Below are 20,001 nucleotides of genomic sequence, written 5' to 3'. Positions count from 1 at the left end.
ATAGAAAAATAACAGTTGTGTTTACTAAGTTTAACTGCACTGTAAACTGTACTGGCCACAAGTTCCCTAAATATTAACCTTTACATCGTGGTTTGTTATTGACCAGCCACAAAGTCTCTGTGGCTGAGAAACACTTTTCAAAAATGACTGGGAGAAACAAAATTTAAATGTGTCTCTTAAATTCAAAATAAATGCAGCAATTAAAAATGTACACAGATAAAACCCTCGAGGTACTTATACTTTAATTAAATGATCCCCCGCCCCTCATATACCTGGCCAGGCACAACACCTATATTCTGTATCAAAACAAGTTGTGCCATTTTCTGCAAGTGAACCTGTTTTTTACTTCCATATGTACCATTACAGAAATAAATAAACCAATGCCATGGTACATTGTAGTGAAAAATGCTTTTTGGAGAATATGTAGCATGTCCTCTATGAACTCATGATAATGAAAAATATTACATCAATAGATTATATATTTATTTGGTGATAAAATGCAGAAGCAGAAAAGCTTAGGCAAGAACACTGAACAGCAAATACATGAAAAAAAATGGAATTAGTCCACAAGAGCTTAACATAGTCTTCTTGAAAAAAAATCTCCCCATACAATCTTGGAACATCATAGTTCTTTTGAATAAATCAGTTCTCTTTGGTACACCATCCACAATCTTTTGGATGAAAAATTTCACATAGCATACGTGTCATGAGCGCCACATGGAACTCAAACTAAAGACTAGCAACCAGATTTATAATAGTTAGCCCACATAACTTATTTGAAGTAAAGCCATTTTCTTTAAAAATGGTCAAGTAAACAAACTGTTAACAGTCTTCACCTTGGTTGACGATGGTATAACAACTTATAACGACTTATAACTACCAGCTTCCCCATTGCTGAAGCCTGCTTGATTTGAAACCAGACAGTAATAGGAAATAACATTTCAGCTGACAAAACTGCAGACATTAACATTTGAAACATGTTGCCCTGGCCTTAATGGGTGCTTTACCTTAATTGATTTCCCCTTTTCTCTCAGTCTGTCTGCTTCCTGCCTTCGATTTTATATCTACCGATGAGAACAGTTTCTATTTTATCGCCTAACTACTTGAAATAATCTAAAACTAAAGACAGAAATTTTTTTTTTCACAGGTACATTGTTGATTAAACATTTCACCAAAAAAAATTTTGTAAAAGTTTGTCTCTGAAATTCCACAGGGTTTCTCCTAGTCTCCTGTTGTAACTTTGGTGGGGGATCAGTGGAACCCCAGGGAAATGGTATTCATGGACATTCTTTACCCGTTTAGGAAGGGAATTCTAGAGCTGAAGGCCCAACTTCCAGTGATAGGGCAAAGAGTCAGATGCAAAACAGTTCTGAGTTGGAGGAGTAGAGAGTTTGGGGCAGGGGATTGTAAGACTGGAGGAGATTACAGAAATGGGGAACCGTGAGATCATGAAAGGATTGAAATACGAGAAAAAGGATTTTAAGTTTCAGGGACCGGGAGCCAAAGTAGTCCAGCGATGATGGGGATGATGAGTGAGTGGGACTTGGTGTGGGATTGGATATGGGCAGCAAAGCTTTGGATGAGCTGAAGTTTGCAGAGAGTGGATGGGAGGCCAGCAGGGACAACATAGGAATAGTTGAATCTGGAGGTGACAACCCCATGGATGATGGTTTCAGCAGCAGATGGACTGAGGTAAGGATAGAGGCGGGAGATGTTATAGAGATGAACATAGGCAGTGCTGGAGAAGATAGGGGTTTGAAAGCTCAGCTCTTTAAATGTTTGCTATGTAGATAATTTTTATATGTATATATTTATATCTGCATATATATAAATGCAGTTCAATTATTCTTTTGATTTAATGAAAACATATATTTGAGTGTAATGTAGTCCATATTGTTGCACTATTATGGGTCTATCCATTGCTTCTAACACTGCTATTTCATTTCAGCCTACACAACATCTGGCACCCCCCCAGCTAACCGTTCCTTTGTGGGAATAGGACCAAGAGATCCTGGCAGCCTTTATCAGCCACAGGTATTATAGCAGGTCTAGTTTCATTCACGGTTTGTATGTAATTAGCCTCCCTTGTGCATGTAGATCATTTCAACTTTGAAAGCATTGTCACGAACCATGATAAACGGTTTTCAAGAAAATGCATTGTTCCAAGAAATATTCTTTAATCAGTCCAAGCGGGTCTTAAGAGAATAGGTTCGTGTTTTTCTTAGACCACTGTACTTGTAGCTGATTTCTTAATTATTTGCTTCTGCAAAAAACATCTTGTGAGTGTTAATTCAATGTATTGTGTGTATAAGTGATTACAGTGACACAGGTCACTGAGGACATGCCATAAACCATTCAAAGTTCCTGATTCAGTTCAGATGAAAATGCAACATGATGTTTTTAACCATGATTTGGTAAAGGGTGTAGAACCACAGAAAAGACTCACATCACAGCTTACCTGAATAGTTTACTTGAAAGTTACGTACTTTGTGAGACACCCGCTTATAGCCCTAGCAAGTTCTTTTCCAATATTTAGTCTCATACTAAGGATCTGAAATTCTTTTTTGGCTAAGACAGACTTTCTGCAAGCACTAATTAAAATAGCACTTGAAACAACCTTCACAGCAGCCTAGCCTCACATGTATTTTGGAAGAATTTGGAAGGCTCTGCTCCCAGTTTGCAGCTTCATTAGATGAGAGCATGGGTTACAGAATTGGCCCCACAATGTTATACCCCTTACACTATATCCTATATTGGACCTACGCTGCTGTCAAGAAATACTTCATGACAAAAGCAAAGCCTGCAAAGTGACCTCTATATGTAGTCTTTAAATATATTGATTTGCTGTGCATTATTATATATTTTCTATTTGCTCACAAATGAAGAATGGAATAAGCCGCCTGATGGGAATACAATGTAGTATATCTTGAGTGTATACACTGTTTCAGTTAGTGGTACCAGCTTATCACTACTTGTTTCAGTCCGAGTGGCTGAGCAATCCAACACTTACAAACAAAAATTGCAATGAGGTGGACAGATTGACCAGTGAAACCATCAGCCGTGTGATGTAGGTCGATGTACATCAGAAATAGAGATACTCCTGTATAAATGCCAAGCTTCTTCCAAAGAAATTGAAAATGGGACCCAGTTGGAAGTGCGAATGTTGGGTGAGGACCGGACCCCACTCAGCTGTGTTGACGTCTGCTGCAGAGTAACCTGTGAACATTGATGCTGAAGACTCACACAGGAATAATGGTCTCGGAAGGTGCCTGCTGCCTGTGGAACTGTACCAGAGCAAGGAGTTAACACCTTCAAGAAAGGAAGGGAGGGAGAAATATTAGCAAATGAAAAACAACAGCAATAGCTTTACAAAGAGGTCAAAGTACAAGGGTCAGTTTTTCAGGTCCAGAAAACCCTCAGGCCTCTAACCCTTTAATTTTTTTCTGATTTCTTATTTATCAAAAGGTTTGTAGACACAGACTGAACAACATTCAGAGTCTTTGGGAACTGTCATCTCTGGTTTATAAATGTGAATGCTTCTCCATCATAGCTAATTACCAAATGTTTCTAATTATCTGGAATTAAGGTTTTCTGCTAATTAGTCCTGTTAAGGTTTTCTGTTAATTGTCCTGCTCAAGCCTTGGCCTGTCATTTCGATAATGCCAAAGCAACTGATTTAATTTGCATACTTGGAAGATAATCTCATGCTGCCGGGGTGGGTGTTAGGTGAGCATCTGTAGATGTCAGTAGACCCTAAAACAAGCTTGGGCCTTGCCTGCCGCCAATTGGATATCTCTCAGACTGTGTCTTTGAGGGCTTGAATCAGGGATCTGTTAAAAAGCCTGGCAAAATGGAATGAGAGGAGAACAAAAGTAAACTGGAGGAAAAATTTAAAGAATCATTTAAATTACAGTCAGCCAATTGTGGCTGTGCTGGTGCTAGATCTTCAACTGGTGCTATCTACTGTAATCCCAACTCCCTGCCCTTCTCGCATTGCTTTTTAATTCGTCTTTTACAAATACTTACCCAATCCCTGTTTAAATTACGTTATAGTCTCCATTTCAAGCACCCTCTGAAGGAAAACAATATTTCCTCGAACTTCCTTCTTTGACAGGTTATAATCCTGAAAATACCCCACTGATTGTTCTCTAATCTGTGGAAACAATTGTTCTACTCTTTGCCCACGCAAAACCTTTCATAATCCTGCAAACATCAAAAAGAAAATGAGGAAAACAAAATGTCAACTTAAAAAGAGAATAAAGAATGAGAGAACACAGAAAAACAACATATAGAAGAGATAAATCAGAATTTTAAATTTAAAGAAAAATAATTGAAAGAAAATTATTCTGTATGACTTAAGTGTTACAACATTAAGAAAGTAGACTTTTTAAATTTAGGGACGGACGAGTGCTGGGTAGACCAATTGGTTGAACATTGGGGTGGGGTCATGAGCCTTCTGAGGTGAATAAAGTGAATATTGTATCTTAGGATCTGAGGGAGAGCAAGAGATATGTGGCTCGGTGTTAAATTATGTTTGATAATGCTCCTATGAAGCGCCTTGGGATGTGTTACTATGTTAAAGGCAGTATATAAATGCAAGTTGTTGTTGTTTGCAGTGGTTGCCACATTGTCACAAGTACTGTATTCAGACATTCATAATTATTGCCAACAGAAATGGAGCTAAACATCACCCCATGCTACCATCTGGTGGTAGAGACCAAGCTTTCTCTCTCACAGTGATAGGGCTCACAGAGGTTACACCACAGTATGTCTCAATTTTTTGGTACTGTCAAATATAGGTCGTCTGGAATTGATGAGAGGATGTGAATTGCCATATGACCATATTTTCCTCTGGGTGTTGAGTTTAACTTAAAAATTAGACTGAGTAAACAGAGCAGCAAAACTGGTAGACAGCAATAGTGGACTTTTCATCCATTATTACTGCTACTGTCAGTCTTGCTCCAATGATAAAGTGTGTGCTCGAAAAATTAGCCAAAAGAATTGCTTGTTCAGACCTTGTTAAATTCCAGTCAGGATAATCTAGTGAGGAATTGCACGAGGGCATGGAGGAATAAACATAAAAACTGAGTTCTGAACTCCCCAGGAAGCATGAATTGTTTGCGGCAGTAGTTACATGGCATTTACACATTAATGGAATAATAGCCTTACATGCAACATTCCCCAGTGAAGGTGGGAAACATTGCTGCAAATGAACAACTGCAAGAAGGCACTGAAGGTCAGGAGGATGATGGTGTATAGGGGACACTAGCAACAGAAGAACAACCACAGACAGGGAGGCAGGAAGAGGGGGACCTTGCTGTGAAGGAAGTTAAAGCCCCTTATTTTATAGAATTTTATGACTATCAATTAAAATAGCTGAGTTTCCTGGAGATGATTTTGTGCAAAACACACCTGGTAACGGGAATGATCATAAACTTCCAGCGAGCGCTGAAATTACCCGTGATCACTTTCCATTGAACAAATTAACAATCCAAGAGCTCTTCATTTGGTAACCTGTTTAGTTTTGTTTAAAAAGTGCGTACCATCAGCATGGTTTATATTGAAAAATGGCACTTATGCAAAATAAATGAATGGTGTCTGTGATGTAAGTCTTGATAAGGATCGAAAATGCATTCAGCAATTGTTATCCTACTAACATTTAATGGACTTGTACCAAATTCCCTTCTCCAATATTTTAATAGATTTACTAAACCATCTTACTTTTTATTTAATTCCCCTTTCAGCCCAAAGAGCTTACTGTATTTTTTGAAAATGTTGTCCAACGAGACCTAAATATCGTCAGCCATGAAATAAGATTTCCTCAATTTTTGTTGTCATTTTTCAAAGCTCAGGTGAACTTGCAAGTGAGGTGACGATGCCACTGCGTGGACTACCATTTAATAGATTTTTTTAAATGTTTAAGAGATGGACACCCAGTCAAACCAGATGGAGAATTTGTGAAATGTGATTATTGTTTAAACTGTTGTAAATACAACATACCAGAGATAGAGAAAAATAATCTGCATTTTGGTCGCCACATAAGTGATTTTTCTCAGGTTATCTTGCCCTCCATTTTCCCCATGTCCCTGTTGGGAAAGGCCCTGGGCTCCATTCAGCACCTCGAATGACGAGAAACTCGTCATGCACTGAGTCTCTGGTCACAAACCTACGGCCTACTACTTCATGACACAACAGTGTGCACCAGTGCAACCAGTTGCTTACAGAATGCATGTTTTCAGCAGGCTGAGACTGATTGTACTGTGAAAATATTATCAGTAAATTATCAAATACAGATTTGTTTACCAATTGTATGACAGAAATATTCACACTAATACAAGAAGCCAATTTCTCACTCATACACATACATTCATCCATCAGCGATAGTATATATATTCAAAAGAGCTACAGCGATCTTAAAAAAGTTATACAGGCAGGGATACTGGAGTTCATCCACTTTTTACCAAGAACAAAGTTCTAGCTAGTTACTACTCAGTTGTAGACTTGGGTATGCCATGAATATATACACGATTAATATTAAAACAGCCTCCTTTTTAAAAACAGACTTTTAATCTCAAATCAAATCCCCAGTCAACTATCATAAGTTTAATGAGTGATATCAATATTAAATGGCATGATAGATAAATACAGAAGCAATTACTTTCCCAACAGCCCACTGCCTTGTCACGAGACCTGATAGGTTGGTTCAGTGGCGTGATGGTTAATAGCCAATTAGATTAGCTGGCTGATCCTTTGTAAGTGGACACCTGTCAGCAGTCTCGACAAAGTGCATAACTTGATTTTCAATCTAAAAATAGTTGGATTGCCAAGGATAGGCTGCTCCACTTTTAAGGGTCTACCTTGCCTAGGTTTGAAAAGCTGTAGAAATTTACAAATGGTAAGCACACGTGCAGCTAAATCATCCTAAACTATTCCTAACTTGTTAATAACATCCACCCAATCCAAATGTTTTCTGAGATGACCAGAAAAGGAGGCGGTAATCCATTGGCAGCTCGCAAGACCTACAAAATTCTTGGGTCCATGCTGCCTTCAATTCTCTGGAGAGGGAGTTATTTGCATTTGGGAATGCTGTTGGTGGTGGGAAAACCACAAAGATAAAGGTGCCTTTAGTCAACAAGCAAATCTTTAGAGTAAAGCAAATCAGATGTTAGAATGCATTTAAAAAGTCAATATCGAAGTAAAATCGTGAGGTGATCCTGCCATTTTATAAATCATTGGTGCAACGGTACTTGCAATACTGTGTACAGATCTGGTCGCTGCAGCATAAATGAATGTTATAGCCATTGAAAGGATACAGAAGAGAGCAACCAGAATGATTGAGGGGATGGAGTGTTCAGATTATGATGAGCATTTTGTAAGTTGAGCATTATTTCACTGACTAAGAGAAGGTTGAGAGGTGGTATGATTCGAAAGGGGATTGATAATTTAGATTGTGATGAGCTGTTTCACTTTGTCCAGAATAGTAGAACCAGAGGACATTACCTGTGCTTGAAAAGCGGTAAATTCAAAACGAATCTGCGGAAAGATTATTTCAGTGAGCCAGTGGTAAATATCGAATAGGTTTTCTAGGGAGATAGTGAAAGATGATAGTGTTGATTTATTAAAATGCAAATGAGGTAGATTTCTTTTGGAAAATAATATTTTGGGATACAGTATATGAGTAGTTTGAGACATGACATATAGTAAGTGAAGCAAGCTTGGGAAGAACAGGTGATTTTGGATCTATAGTCTCCAAAGCTTTCTACCGCTGGGAGTTTCCTCGCCTCATGTCTGGGTCTATTGTAAACTAATTGATAGAGATTGATGCCATAATTAGTGAACAACTCCAATACTGTTGTATCATGTCACTACTAGGATGGTAGAAGGTAAACTGGATGGACATTGGTCTTTTTTTGTCTAGCAATCTCTATGTTCCTACAGTTTTATTCATAAGATCTGCCTCAGACAAGATCCTGCAGGCATGCCACAAATGTAAAACGGCAAGAAACAAAATCCTATAAGGGTTTAGTATTACAACATGTAATGACATTGTATATTTATGAAGCAAGAAATATACATTTCTGAGGTTGTCATATACCAGGAACATCTCCTTCACTATGCCCACCTCAAGTTGCCTTATGCAGTACAGATAGAAAATTAACAAAGGCAAATATCCTGGACACCAAGCAAAGGCAGGCTGATTTGAAAGCAGGCAGAAAGAGGTGAGACACTCTGCCCACAACAGGGGCCAGGGGGAGGACTATCGGCCCAGGATGAACAAAAGAGACAGTTGAAGCATAATTTCTGACAAGGACTCTGGATTCCTTCTTGAGTTCATGGCAGAGTTCTATCACGCTGATCTCAACCTTTTAAAAGATTTCAGCACATACGTGGTTTTGGAAACTTAACCAGAGAAAAAACATCTTCTGCTGAATGGTTGCCACTTTTTGCTGCGTTCTGTGTTAAGTAAAGAGCCGTGTGTAAAAGCTGTAATCAATAACAATGCAGTGCAGTACTTACACTGTTTGTGGGTCAATAACAGGAGATTGAAGCTCTAGTAATTGAAATCTCTACACAGTGTCACCTTGCAAATCAGCAAATTTAATGAATAGCACAGGAATACTAATGCCTGGACCTGTGCCTCGATATGAATGATTAATATCTATCTCCAATAAGTTTCATAGGTTAGCATCTCAGTTTGAATGTGTAAGGAGTTTTCAGTAAACTAGAAACAATAAGATCACTGGGGAATTGGGGAGGGCAGTGCTTGTACACCGTGCCCTTTCACTTCTAGGGCCGGAATTTGAACCCAGCTCAGATTGATGAGGTAAAAATCAGTTTTTGTTGGCCAATAGGATCCTATGTAAAATGAGTTTAGGCATTCTCAACCTGGCAGCAAACAAATGTTCCTAATTGGCACAAAAATTCACAATTTAACTGAGAGGGGTTATAAAAATGGTCGGTGTAAGTAATGGAAAATGCCGCACAGATGCAGGGGAGACTATTTTATTGTTGGTCAGAACTCTACAGTTTGATGTTCCCTACCATACCTGTTCTGTGCTTGCTGTTACAAAACTGTTTCACTCCCAGAACTGCCGACCTTCACCTCAATGAGCACAAAACTCGTCCAAAAATATTTTTTTAAAAATCCAGCGTTTTGCCACGAAGCTGCACTTTGTGAATATTCTGTCGCCGAGCTTCAAACCCTACTTTCTATCCATCGCCAAGAGCGATTAGTTTTACCTCCACAACATAACCCGTCGCTGGGCCCCACAAGGAAAGTCTGGGACTCCCCTGCCCTAGGCTTCAGTCCCCCTGGCCGCATTCCCCTCCTGACCTGACCTACCTTAGTGCCAGGGACTTTTCTCTCAGCTGTGGCTCCTGCCCCCTTGCCTACCAAGTAGTAATTCTCACTGGTTTCGGGCAGGATTTGGACATCCAAAATGGAATTGAGGGCCTGCAGTTAAAATCTCTCTGGGCCTTACGCAATGCCATCATGTGACCTTGCTGCTCGCCCCAGCCCTTGCACGCCACTCTCACACCCAGAGTTAAAATCGATGCTTAGGAATCAACTCAGCTCAGCTCAGTGAAGGCTCGGTCATGTCACCTTTCTTAAGAACTGGGAGTAATAATAACCATGCTAACTACACCAAACACGTTAACTAAATTAAGCTATGATAACTGAGTGCCATGGACAACATTCGCTGTGGAGCTGCAGTAACCAACCTATCCACCCAGTAACTCGCCCTATGAATGGAAAACTTAAAATAGGACAGAATGGATTTGTTACAGTTCACAATATCCACTGCAACAGCTGATTTTTTTTCTGGGTGTCTGATGTTGAATGTGATTTCTGCTACCGACATTGTTAGGTTATTCTCAGAGATACTGACTGAAGACATAAGAGCTCAGAGGTGACTTTCACCCATCACCTGGACTCCATTTCATCTCAAGCCTGTACAATGATGGAGGCCAAAGGCTTAGTTGCAGCATCTCCATATAAACAAAACATTCCACATCTTTTCAATATATCAAATTCCATATAGAGATAGCACAGAAGTATAATGCACAATTGTGGCAGGGGATTTTTTAATTTAACAATTGTAATTGATTGGACAAAATCCCCCATGAATTAAAATACATAATCATCTTGTCGAATTAGGCGCTGTGATACATTTAATCAATTCAGACGCATATTTTTGATCTTTCAATTCCTGTTTTTTAACCATCCAAACTGGTCAGGCTGAGCCTCTGTCAGCTGTGAGAGCAGGTTATTGTAGGTTATATAACCTGGTGATCAGTAGGTGCACTTTAGTGGAATGAGTTTTTCTCCCACCACCTAAAACTGCAGCATCCTCCCTTAGTGAAGTACATCAACAAGCAGTCGTGTATCCAAGTGATAAACAGGGCCTGGGACACCAAGCCACAGACACCTAGTGGGGGGGGGGGGGGGGGGGGGGGGGGGCGGGCACCCTTCTGTGCTTCCAGGTGATCCACTATTAGCAACTGAAGCTGCTTTAATGTTTGAAGGTAGCTTGGAACATTTGTCGTTTTAACAATGTCAATCGGCATCGCTCGGATACTCAAACCAAATCAGAAACTTTGTGAACTTATGATAACATTCAGTCAATTAAAAAGGGCACTAATAATATTGGATTAGTATTATATATAAAGATTAGTCTGTTGAATATCGTACAATCTTCCAGATAGCAGGAGAGCTGCCTGCCTATCAGACAGGTTGGTTTACATTTTGGGCTTGTCTGTCACCAAAGTGTTTTGTCACAGTCTGAGGTGAGTATTATCATGGTAAGGTAAACAGACAGATTTCTGTACTAAAGGACCAAAGGACACAATCATCTGACATCGCTGTTTGTGCAGGCACATGTTTTTCACACGGCAGCACAAACGGTGGTCTTAAAGCCCACTGCCAAGGCCCTCCCAGCTGAAGGAGGCTTCAGGGCAGTGAGTGCCTTATCAGAGGGGACAGGAGAGAAATCGACAATAAAATGAGAGAAGCAGAACCTTAATCTGAAACTATTTCAATAGGACTATTAATACGGTAGAATTATCTTTCCCCAAAGTCCTTTGCAACGGGAAAAATACACAATTGTACACAATAATTATTGCAAGAGTCTAGAGTCATTGGAAGGTTAATTTTGCTTCAGTTTAAAATCTACTCGGTTATTTTATATATCACAATCCAGGAAAATTGACAAAGAAGTTAGTGGAATTCGCCATGCTGGTTGTACAATGCATTTTGTGGATCAGTGGGGAATAAACCTTCAGGCACAGCTGCATCCAACAATATTGGCCTCACAACACTCAGACTAACCATCTGTGTCCTCTCCAGCACTCTCATATAGACTTACACAAGAACTCAGTCATTTTTTATGAGGCATTCATAGTTTATGCATGATAGTAATGTAGGTACTGTACAGTCATCTGCATGCTAATGAGCAGTCTCCTGGTTGCACCAATTTTGGGCCTAACAGGAGTGAGGGCGGTGTACAGATGTCTGCATTTTAATTATCTGCCACAAGGCTGCATCACTGCTGTACATAAAGTATGAGCTGTTCACAAATAATTAATGAGTCTACACAGCCAGAAAGTTTGACATTAATTTGAAAGATTAGTGAGCACAGGGTTGATAGGTGAGTGGGACATGGCACGGGATAGGATTAGGGCAGCAAAGTTTTGGACAAGCTGAAGTTTATAGAGGCTGGAGAATGGTAGGCTAGCCAAGAGAGCATTGGAATAGTCAAATCTGAAGGTGACAAAGGCATGGATGAGGGTTTTGACAGTAGCTGGTTTGAGGTAGGGTTGCAGATGGGCGATGTTATGGAGGTGGAAGTAGGGGGTCTTTGTGATGGAGAGGACATGGGATCAGAAGCTCAGCTCTGCGCCAAATAGATCGCCGAAGTTGCGACAGTGTGGTTCAACCTAAGACAGGGGAAGGAGTTGTATTGGAGACGAGGGTTTGGATTTTGTGGTAGGGGTTGAAGACAATGGCTTTTGTGTTCCCAATGGTTAATTGGACAACAGAGGTTGGGGTGGTCTTGGACCTGACCTGGAGACGGTGAAAGTTGAACAGCTTCCCACTGGTTCTGTAGTTTAGTTCCACTCCAGCGGGGAGCTTGTTGACAGTAAGGTGGAGCATGGCAGCGAAGAAGATTGAGAAGAGGGTTGGGGCAATGACGCAGTCCTGTTTGACCCCAGTCCGGATGTGGATTGGGTCTGTAATGGATCCGTTGGTAAGGATCACGGCCTGCATGTCGTCGTAGAGCAGGCGGATGATGTTGATGAACTTTTGGGGGCATCCGAAACGGAGGAGGACGCTCCATAGACCCTCGTGGTTGACAGTGTCAAAGGCCTTTGTAAGGTCGAAGAGGACCATGTATAAGGGCTGGTGCTGCTCCCTGCATTTTCCCTGCAGCTGTCGCACTGCAAAGATCATGTCCGTTGTGCCCGTAGGGGACAAAATCCGCACTGTGACTTTATCGTCAAGCTACGGTACGCGGATGACGCCTGCGTCTGCGCACATTCAGAGGCTCAACTCCAGGACATAGTCGACGTATTTACTGAGGCGTACGAAAGCATGGGCCTTATGCTAAACATCCGTAAAACAAAGGTTCTCCATAAGCCTGTCCTCGCCGTACAACACTGCCCCCCCCCCCCCAGTCACCAAGATCCACGGCGCGGCCCTGGACAAAATGGATCATTTCCCATACCTCGGGAGCCTTTTATCAACAAAAGACATTGATGAGGAGATTCAACACCGCCTCCAGTGCGCCAGCATAGCCTTTGGCTGCCTGAGGAAAAGAGTGTTCGAAGACCAGGCCCTCAAATCTACCACCAAGCTCATGGTCTACAGGCTGTAGTAATACCCGCCCACCTGTATGGCTCAGAGACATGGACCATGTACAATAGACACCTCAAGTCGCTGGAGAAATACCACCAACGATGCCTCCACAAGATCCTACAAATCCCCTGGGAGGACAGACGCACCAACATTAGCGTTCTCGACCAGGCCAACATCCCCAGCATTGAAGCACTGACCACACTTGATCAGCTCCGCTGCGCAGGCCACATTGTCCGCATGCCAGACATGAGACTCCTAAAGCAAGCGCTCTACTCGGAACTCCTTCATGGCAAACGAGCCAAAGGTGGACAGAGGAAACGTTACAAGGTCACCCTCAAAGTCTCCCTGATAAAGTGCAACGTCCCCACCGACACCTGGGAGGCCCTGGCCAAATACCGCCCTAAGTAGAGGAAGTGCATCTGGGAGGGCGCTGAGTACCCCGAGTCTCATCGCCGAGTGCATGCAGAAAACGAGCGCAGGCAGCGGAAAGAACGTGCAGCAAACCTGTCCCACCCTCCCTTACCCTCAACAACTGTCTGTCCCACCTGTGACTCTTGTATTGGACTGTTCAGCCACCTAAGGACTCATTATAAAAATGGAAGCAAGTATTCCTCGATTCCGAGGGACTGCCTATGATGATGAGGATAGTTGGAGGACTTTGCGGCTCATTAAAGATTGGATGTCGGGCAAGCAGTCTGACAACAAAGAGGCAGTGGAGAGGTCAAGAGAGGCAGTGGAGAGGTAGCGCTGCGTGTCATCAGTATACATGTGGAATCTGGCCCCATGTCTTTGGATGATGCCACTGAGGGGCAGCATGTTGATGAGGAAGAGGAATGCCATGGGTAGATTATTGGGGGACTTCAGAGGTAATAATACAATGGGAAGGGACACCAATGCTGGAGATGCTCTGACTATGGTTGGATGGATAATAGAGGAACCAAGCGAAGATAGTGCCACTAAGCTGGACATTGGAAGAAGGGCATAGAGGAGGATGGTATGGTTGACCGTAGCAAAGGCTGCAGAGAGGTTGAGGAGGGGTAATACATGATGGTCACAGTCAGAGATTGATAGCTTTTTGTTAACCAAAAGTATGAAGGGATATGGGTCAAAGGCAGGTATTTGGAGTTAGGTCGCAAATCAGCCATGGTCCCATTGAATGGTGGAACAGGTTCGAAGGGCTGAATGGCCTATTCCTGTTCCTGTGTCACAGAGCATGTCATTTGTGACTTTGATTAGGGCTGTTTCAGTATTGTGGCAGGGGTCGAAACCTGATTGGAGAGGTTCAAACATAGAGTGGAAGGAAGGATGCGCACAGGTTTGGAAGATGACCGAACTCGCCATATGCAGTCAGTGGAGTTAACTATCTGCCGCTACGTATAACGGGGGGCCAATGTGATACCGCCTGTTCTGCACCACCGCCCGAGACTAATTTCTACCCTATAACCTTTAAGTTTTGCTCCAAAAAAATTAAATTACACAATTCAATAAAGCAGAATGAAATGCTTTATTTTGCATGGTTGTAATTCAAATTTTTTAATAATTTGAATTAAGCAACACTGAATTATGATGAGTAGAATATAGGCACAATACAGCCAAAGTTGGTTGTAAATAATGTGTTTGAATCTCCTTGTCTACTTAATAGTCTCTTATAAATCATTTTAAAACCTACTTAAACCTGAGAAAAATATTTCTTGGAATAGGCATTTTAAGTATTAGTGAAACACAGATGCTACTCATAAGGGGCTCAAAATTGGCCCATGCAGATTTTTGGCCCACTCACTGGAATTGCGCTGCTTTTGCAGGATGAAAAGAGCGCTGAAAAAATGTCCCCCGATTCTGGCCGCTGTGTTGCCTATTCCGGGGCTTGGCACGGCATGGCCAGTGGATTGGGGGCGGAGCTACTGTCCCGGCGCTGAAAACAGTGCCGGGACGTCTGCACATGCGCATTAGAGTGTGCGCGCATGCGCAGTAGCTCCTTGCCCCCAGCGTGTCCTGCAGCTTGTGTGGGAGGGACCCGATGCTCGCCACCCCTATCCCTGGCCGAGTCGTCTCCCGCACCGGCCAGGCCCGCTGTGGAGTGCACTGTAAATGTGAAGAATTGTAAGTAAGTGCTGGTCAGAGGGCATTGTCGTTTATTTAGAATTTTGTATATCAATAATACAATACCAGGAATCGGTGAGTATAGATGAACGGAGTCTTGTGTTTTGAGATGAAGGTAGGACTTCTATTTTTTATTTGTTGAATGTTTATTACTTTTTGTGCTTTGTTTAGTGCTTTGTAAGTCTTAGTGCTTTAGGTGCAGGTCATCTCCGCTTCCTTCTATTTTTTATTTGTTAATGAATGCTTATTTTTGTGCTTTGTTTAGAGTTTTGATATGAAGGTAGGATTTAGTTTTATTTTTTATTTCTTCTTGAATGTTTTTATGTCTTCTTGAATGCTTACTACTTGTTGTGCTTTGTTTAGTGCATTGCAAGGTCCTCTCCGCTTCCCTTCCCGCCCCTATCTCTGCCTGAATGGTCTCCGATGTACCTACTCCTTAACAGAGATTTCTTAACTCTCCGCAAGGGTTTTCTGTGCGGCCACATACGCTGGCCTATGTTAGTTTGGGGTAATTATTAGCTGTCCAAAGTGGCCTAAATGGCCAAAACGGGCGTACGTGGCTGGTAACGCCCCCTTTTGAAAAAAAAACTAAACGAAAAAAATCCTAACTAACTCACTTACACTGGCGCAAATTGAATGTGCAAAATGGGGATTTTTAAGATACTCCAGAAAAATCAAGTTACTCCAAAAAAAAAACGGAGCAACTCCTGGCCAATTTTGAGCCCTATATCAGTAGAACTAGAACTTGTAAAATGTGGGACAGCATTTTAAATTGATTAGTGTGAATGATTATGTTTTATATTGGAACAGAAATACTGCTGTGGTCCTCAAAGGATTACGCCAAGCTGGTTCTGTTGCCCACATTTTGTGCTCAAACATTGCTGCTGGCTTTAGGGCTCATTCCTGATTGTGTGGATGGATTTTTCCTGACACGGACTTAACATGGCAGGAGAGAATTTGTAGCTGGGAAAGGACTCTTACATAAAATATAGCCCTGTCTTTGATCGAGGGCTACATTCTGCATGAGCATAAAATTCATTAACCTTTGTTCCAGCAGCCTTGAAACAGCTGAGAATGCAGCAAACATTACAGATATCTTTCATTAATACTGCACAGCGTAGAAAATTCAATCCACTTCCTATATCCACCAAATGGATTTCTGTGATCTTAACTGTACATGTTCAGCTGAGCGCTCCTGTCGAATATAGTTCTGTCAGTGTTACATTAATCGGACTAATTAGATACAAACACTGGTCTCCTAAAACACACATCAGTGGTTTTCTCCATGTGGATGCTAATGATCTACTTAGTCATTGCTTCCCCTTGTAATTTATCTCTCCTTTAGTTAGCAAATTAACAGCTTGCAGATATTTAATTAATAATCATACTAGAAGGCTTTAGGTTTGGTGCTTTTCCAGAAACTTGTATTTTTGTGACTTGTGGTGAAAAGCTGCTAAGGGTGATTTATTCTGAGGTTGGATGTTAATAGTTTGTTAGTATAGTGAGGCTCTTTTGAAGGACAACTGCTACATAATTATAATTGTGGCTAAGCTGAAAGGTCAAACATTCCGATTTGAGTTTTATTTGAGTCCTACAAACCAAAGTTCTGGTCGAAATTATACACCGCTCATTTGGGATTTTGAACATGAGGATCATTCCACTGTTTACTTCATTCTAACATGTTTTCTTGGGCTTAGCTCTGAGTGAGAAAGTTATTCACATTCCAGAGCTCTCAATTGGCCATCTCATGATTATTTATTCTATGCATCTGGACATACAACAGCCAAAGCCCCCCTCAGTTTAACTCTTCATCTTTTTTAACATTGGATTTAAAAATCAGATATATTTATTAAAATTAGAAGGCTGAAGAAATGCTATAATTAACTACTTTGGATCTGTACTAAAGAAAAGGATCCATTCATGATTCACTGAGTAACATAACCTTGGCCTAGAACGTAGCCTTGGCCCATTATTTTCTGTATTTCCTTTTTCGAAGTAGTAGATTCATAGCACTGTGACAGAAATTGTATATGAGGGTCAAAGTTAAAGGTCTATGAAGGATGTCACAAATAGAGTGAAACATCTGATCATTTTGATATTCAACAGTCATTCTATCTTCCTGTTAGAATATGCAATTAAAACCTTTCTCATTCTATTAGAATTAGTGGCCCCAAAATTGCCCTTTACCCTGATTGGGGGTGGTAACCTTCCAGGGCTAGGAATTCCTGTGCCTGGCCCGGATGTCCTGTCCCTGATGCGGAATTGGGCCGTGCGCCCCTCAAAGGAAGCGGAGTACTGTCTCCGGTGATCCGCTTCCTTTGAGGGGCGCTCCCGGGCGGCAGTGTAGCGCTGGCATCCGTGCAGCACTGACACACTACAACACCCCTCCCTTCAATTAAAGGGGAGGGCCGCTGTACACTCTGCAGGCCCTTTGGTGGCTGCCACTGGGCCAGCAGGGAGGTGATCGACCAAACCAACAGCCCGGCACCCAAAACGGAGTGCCGGTCGATGCGAGGGCCGCCATATCGGGCCAACGCAAGAGTCAGCCGACAAAGATGGTAGACCGGGGTGCTGAAGGCTTCCTCTTTAAGGGGCGCCCCGGAGGCAGATTTCCCCGCGAAGCTGGCATTGACATCCACCCGCGCCAACCTTGCGGGGCGCAAAGGGGACGCGTGGTGAGGGGTCGACGTGTGGTGGCGAGGGGTCGGCGCAAGGATGGTGAGGGGTCGGCGCGGGGTCGGTGCAGGGAGGTGAGGGGTCGGCGCAGGGTGCACGGGTCGGCGCGGGGAGGTGAGGGGTCTGCGCAGGGTCGGCACAGGGAGGTGAGGGGTCTGCGCAGGGTCGGCACAGGGGTCGGCGCGGGGAGGTGAGGGGTCGGCGCGGGGAGGTGAGGGGTCGGCGCAGGTCGGCGAGGGGAGGTGAGGGGTCGGCGCGGGGCGGTGAGGGGTCGGCGCGGGGCGGTGAGGGGTCGGCGCGGGGAGGTGAGGGGTCGGCGCGGGGAGATGAGGGGTCGGTGCACACGACGCTGATGACATCGCCAGTCGCGTTCTGGCCCGTGGCCCTTTTTTAACATTGGATTTTAAAATTAGATATTTTTATTAAAATTAGAAGGCTGAAGACAGCGTCCCCGCCCTCCTAAAACCTCCAAGGCAATTTCCCGGGGTGCCACTCCCCCAGGCGAAAACGCCATTGAGCCCCGCTAGCGCCCCTGGAGATGCTATAAAAATGTCCAATTTCCCTAGAGTAACTTTCTAACTCCGAGAGTTGTGCCCAGAAAAATGCTTCTGTGTGGCCTTTTTTTGAAGACAGGATGTTCCATTATAGCTGTTCGCAATTTTTTAATACGCCTCGTTAACTGCCAAAGATGACATTTGGCATCCTTCCCATTGCAGCCCCTGATCCCAGAAGATGCCAGGTGGCATGATGATTGCAGCTGTGTAGAGAAGATGTTCGCTGCATTAAGTGAAATCAGAATAGTGGTGTGCAGATTTTATGTAGTGTTCAAGTTTATTGAAACATCCCTAAATAACCAGCAACAAAATGTGAATAATTCGGAAAAATTCACCCGACCCAAAATTGCAGGATGTTTTAACTGGTTGACTTGTGCAGTTTGTTGACTTCCCCATACGTAATTTATAGGCACTGAATAACTTTTTAGTCCTGACTGCCTTTCTAATGAAACTTATTACATTTCAGGCTCTCTCTGCATGTGTTTAATTCATGCCCAATGCAAAAGTCAGCTTTCATAAAACAGCCCACACTCTCTGTGAACTGAAACTTGACTTTGTGTTCAAAGTATCCAGGACTGAGGAACATGTGAGCAAGCAATGAACTTTATTACCATTGGGATATGCACAGTAAATAGTACAGGATACAACTGTATACTGCTGATCTGTCTGACCACATGGATAGGACTGGATTTTAGGCTTTTCTGTTTTTAGGGCGAAAACGGAGGCGCGGCGGGAAAGTTATCGGCTGGAAATAGTTTGCGCTTTACTATGGAAGTTTCGGCATCTGGGCCCTGCGTCAGGGGGCTCAGTGCTAAGGCAGGCTTTGTACACTTTTCGTGGCGCAAGGATGGAAAACTCACGAACTAAACTGTCGGGCCTTGTGCGCTCCGAGAGAGGCCTGGGCGGGGCCGAGGGAGGGGCGGAAACCTTTTAACAAAAAAAACACAAAAACATTCCCTAAACATTGCCCACACCACCACAACACAAATCGCTAAAAATATTTAAAGAGCAAACGCTCACACTTATCTTTGAAGAACTTTACTTTCCTCACCGCCGCCGACTACGCTGGACCGCACTGATTTCCCAGGCGGTCACTGCGGACGGACGGATCGGGCAACAGTCCAAACTCCCACCGGTGTCACAGCGGGCGGCGTTGCACATCCGGCACAGCTCTTCCCAACGGCACTGTTCGGCGTCACTGCAAAATGGGACCGGAAGATCATGACGTGGTGCTGGAAACCTCACCGCCACCTTTCACCCTGCTCCGGGGCGAAACCCGGAACGCAAAGTCCAGCCCATTAACTGTTGGCTCAGGTCAAAAACGATTCATTCATGTATAATAGTAAGTAAGGTTAAATAAAGGGGAGGGTCCAGTATGGACCAGGTGATGCTGCTGGATGGCCAATTTCCCAGTCCCCATACATTGGAGCCCACCAGTGGGAACATCTGGTCTATAAGATAATTACAATTAAAACAACTTGTGGCATGCATACTTTTCCCATTTACTCATTATAAGGTAATAGATTAGCCAGCCTCACCTTGGCTGATCTTATCAGGTCTGCAAACATTTTCCGCATTCTAAGATAGGTCCCCTGGATGGTGAGAATAGCACTGATGTGGCATGCCATCCTCCTCCCAGACACTTTGACCATATCTCCTGTGGGGAATGCCAAACAGGCCACTCTCCTTAACCCCATTTCTTCCAACAGCACCTCCGTTGCTACAGCAGAAAATCTTGTCAGTTAGGAACATAGAAACAGGAGGAGGCTATTTAGGCCCTAGAGCCTGTTCTGCCATTCAGTGAGATCATGGCTG

General features: G+C 43.0%; 1 protein-coding gene and 1 long non-coding RNA gene across 6 annotated transcripts in view; one reads left to right on the top strand and one right to left on the bottom strand.

Moving 5' to 3' along the window:
• nfic (nuclear factor I/C) overlaps positions 1-20,001 on the top strand; it is a 441,536-nt gene that overhangs the window by 359,824 nt on the left and 61,711 nt on the right. For 4 of the 5 annotated variants that reach the window (XM_070859816.1, XM_070859817.1, XM_070859813.1 and 1 more), the window contains one exon: positions 1,949-2,034. In XM_070859816.1, coding sequence (XP_070715917.1) covers positions 1,949-2,034 — 86 coding nt within the window. Of the gene's footprint in view, positions 1-1,948; positions 2,391-20,001 lie in introns of those variants that run through there. The other variant, XM_070859814.1, reaches the window with a different exon arrangement.
• On the bottom strand, positions 536-19,361 carry LOC139228625 (uncharacterized). The gene is made up of 3 exons (XR_011587593.1): positions 19,207-19,361; positions 4,027-4,203; positions 536-3,309 (listed from the first exon to the last, which is right to left on the bottom strand). It is a non-coding gene; the product is annotated as an uncharacterized lncRNA (long non-coding RNA).

This window comes from Pristiophorus japonicus, chromosome 18 (assembly GCF_044704955.1).
Source record: "Pristiophorus japonicus isolate sPriJap1 chromosome 18, sPriJap1.hap1, whole genome shotgun sequence".
Classification (NCBI taxonomy): Eukaryota; Metazoa; Chordata; class Chondrichthyes; family Pristiophoridae; genus Pristiophorus; species Pristiophorus japonicus.
The sequence above is the reverse complement of the archived record's forward strand: the minus strand, read 5'-3'. Positions and strand labels throughout refer to the sequence as shown.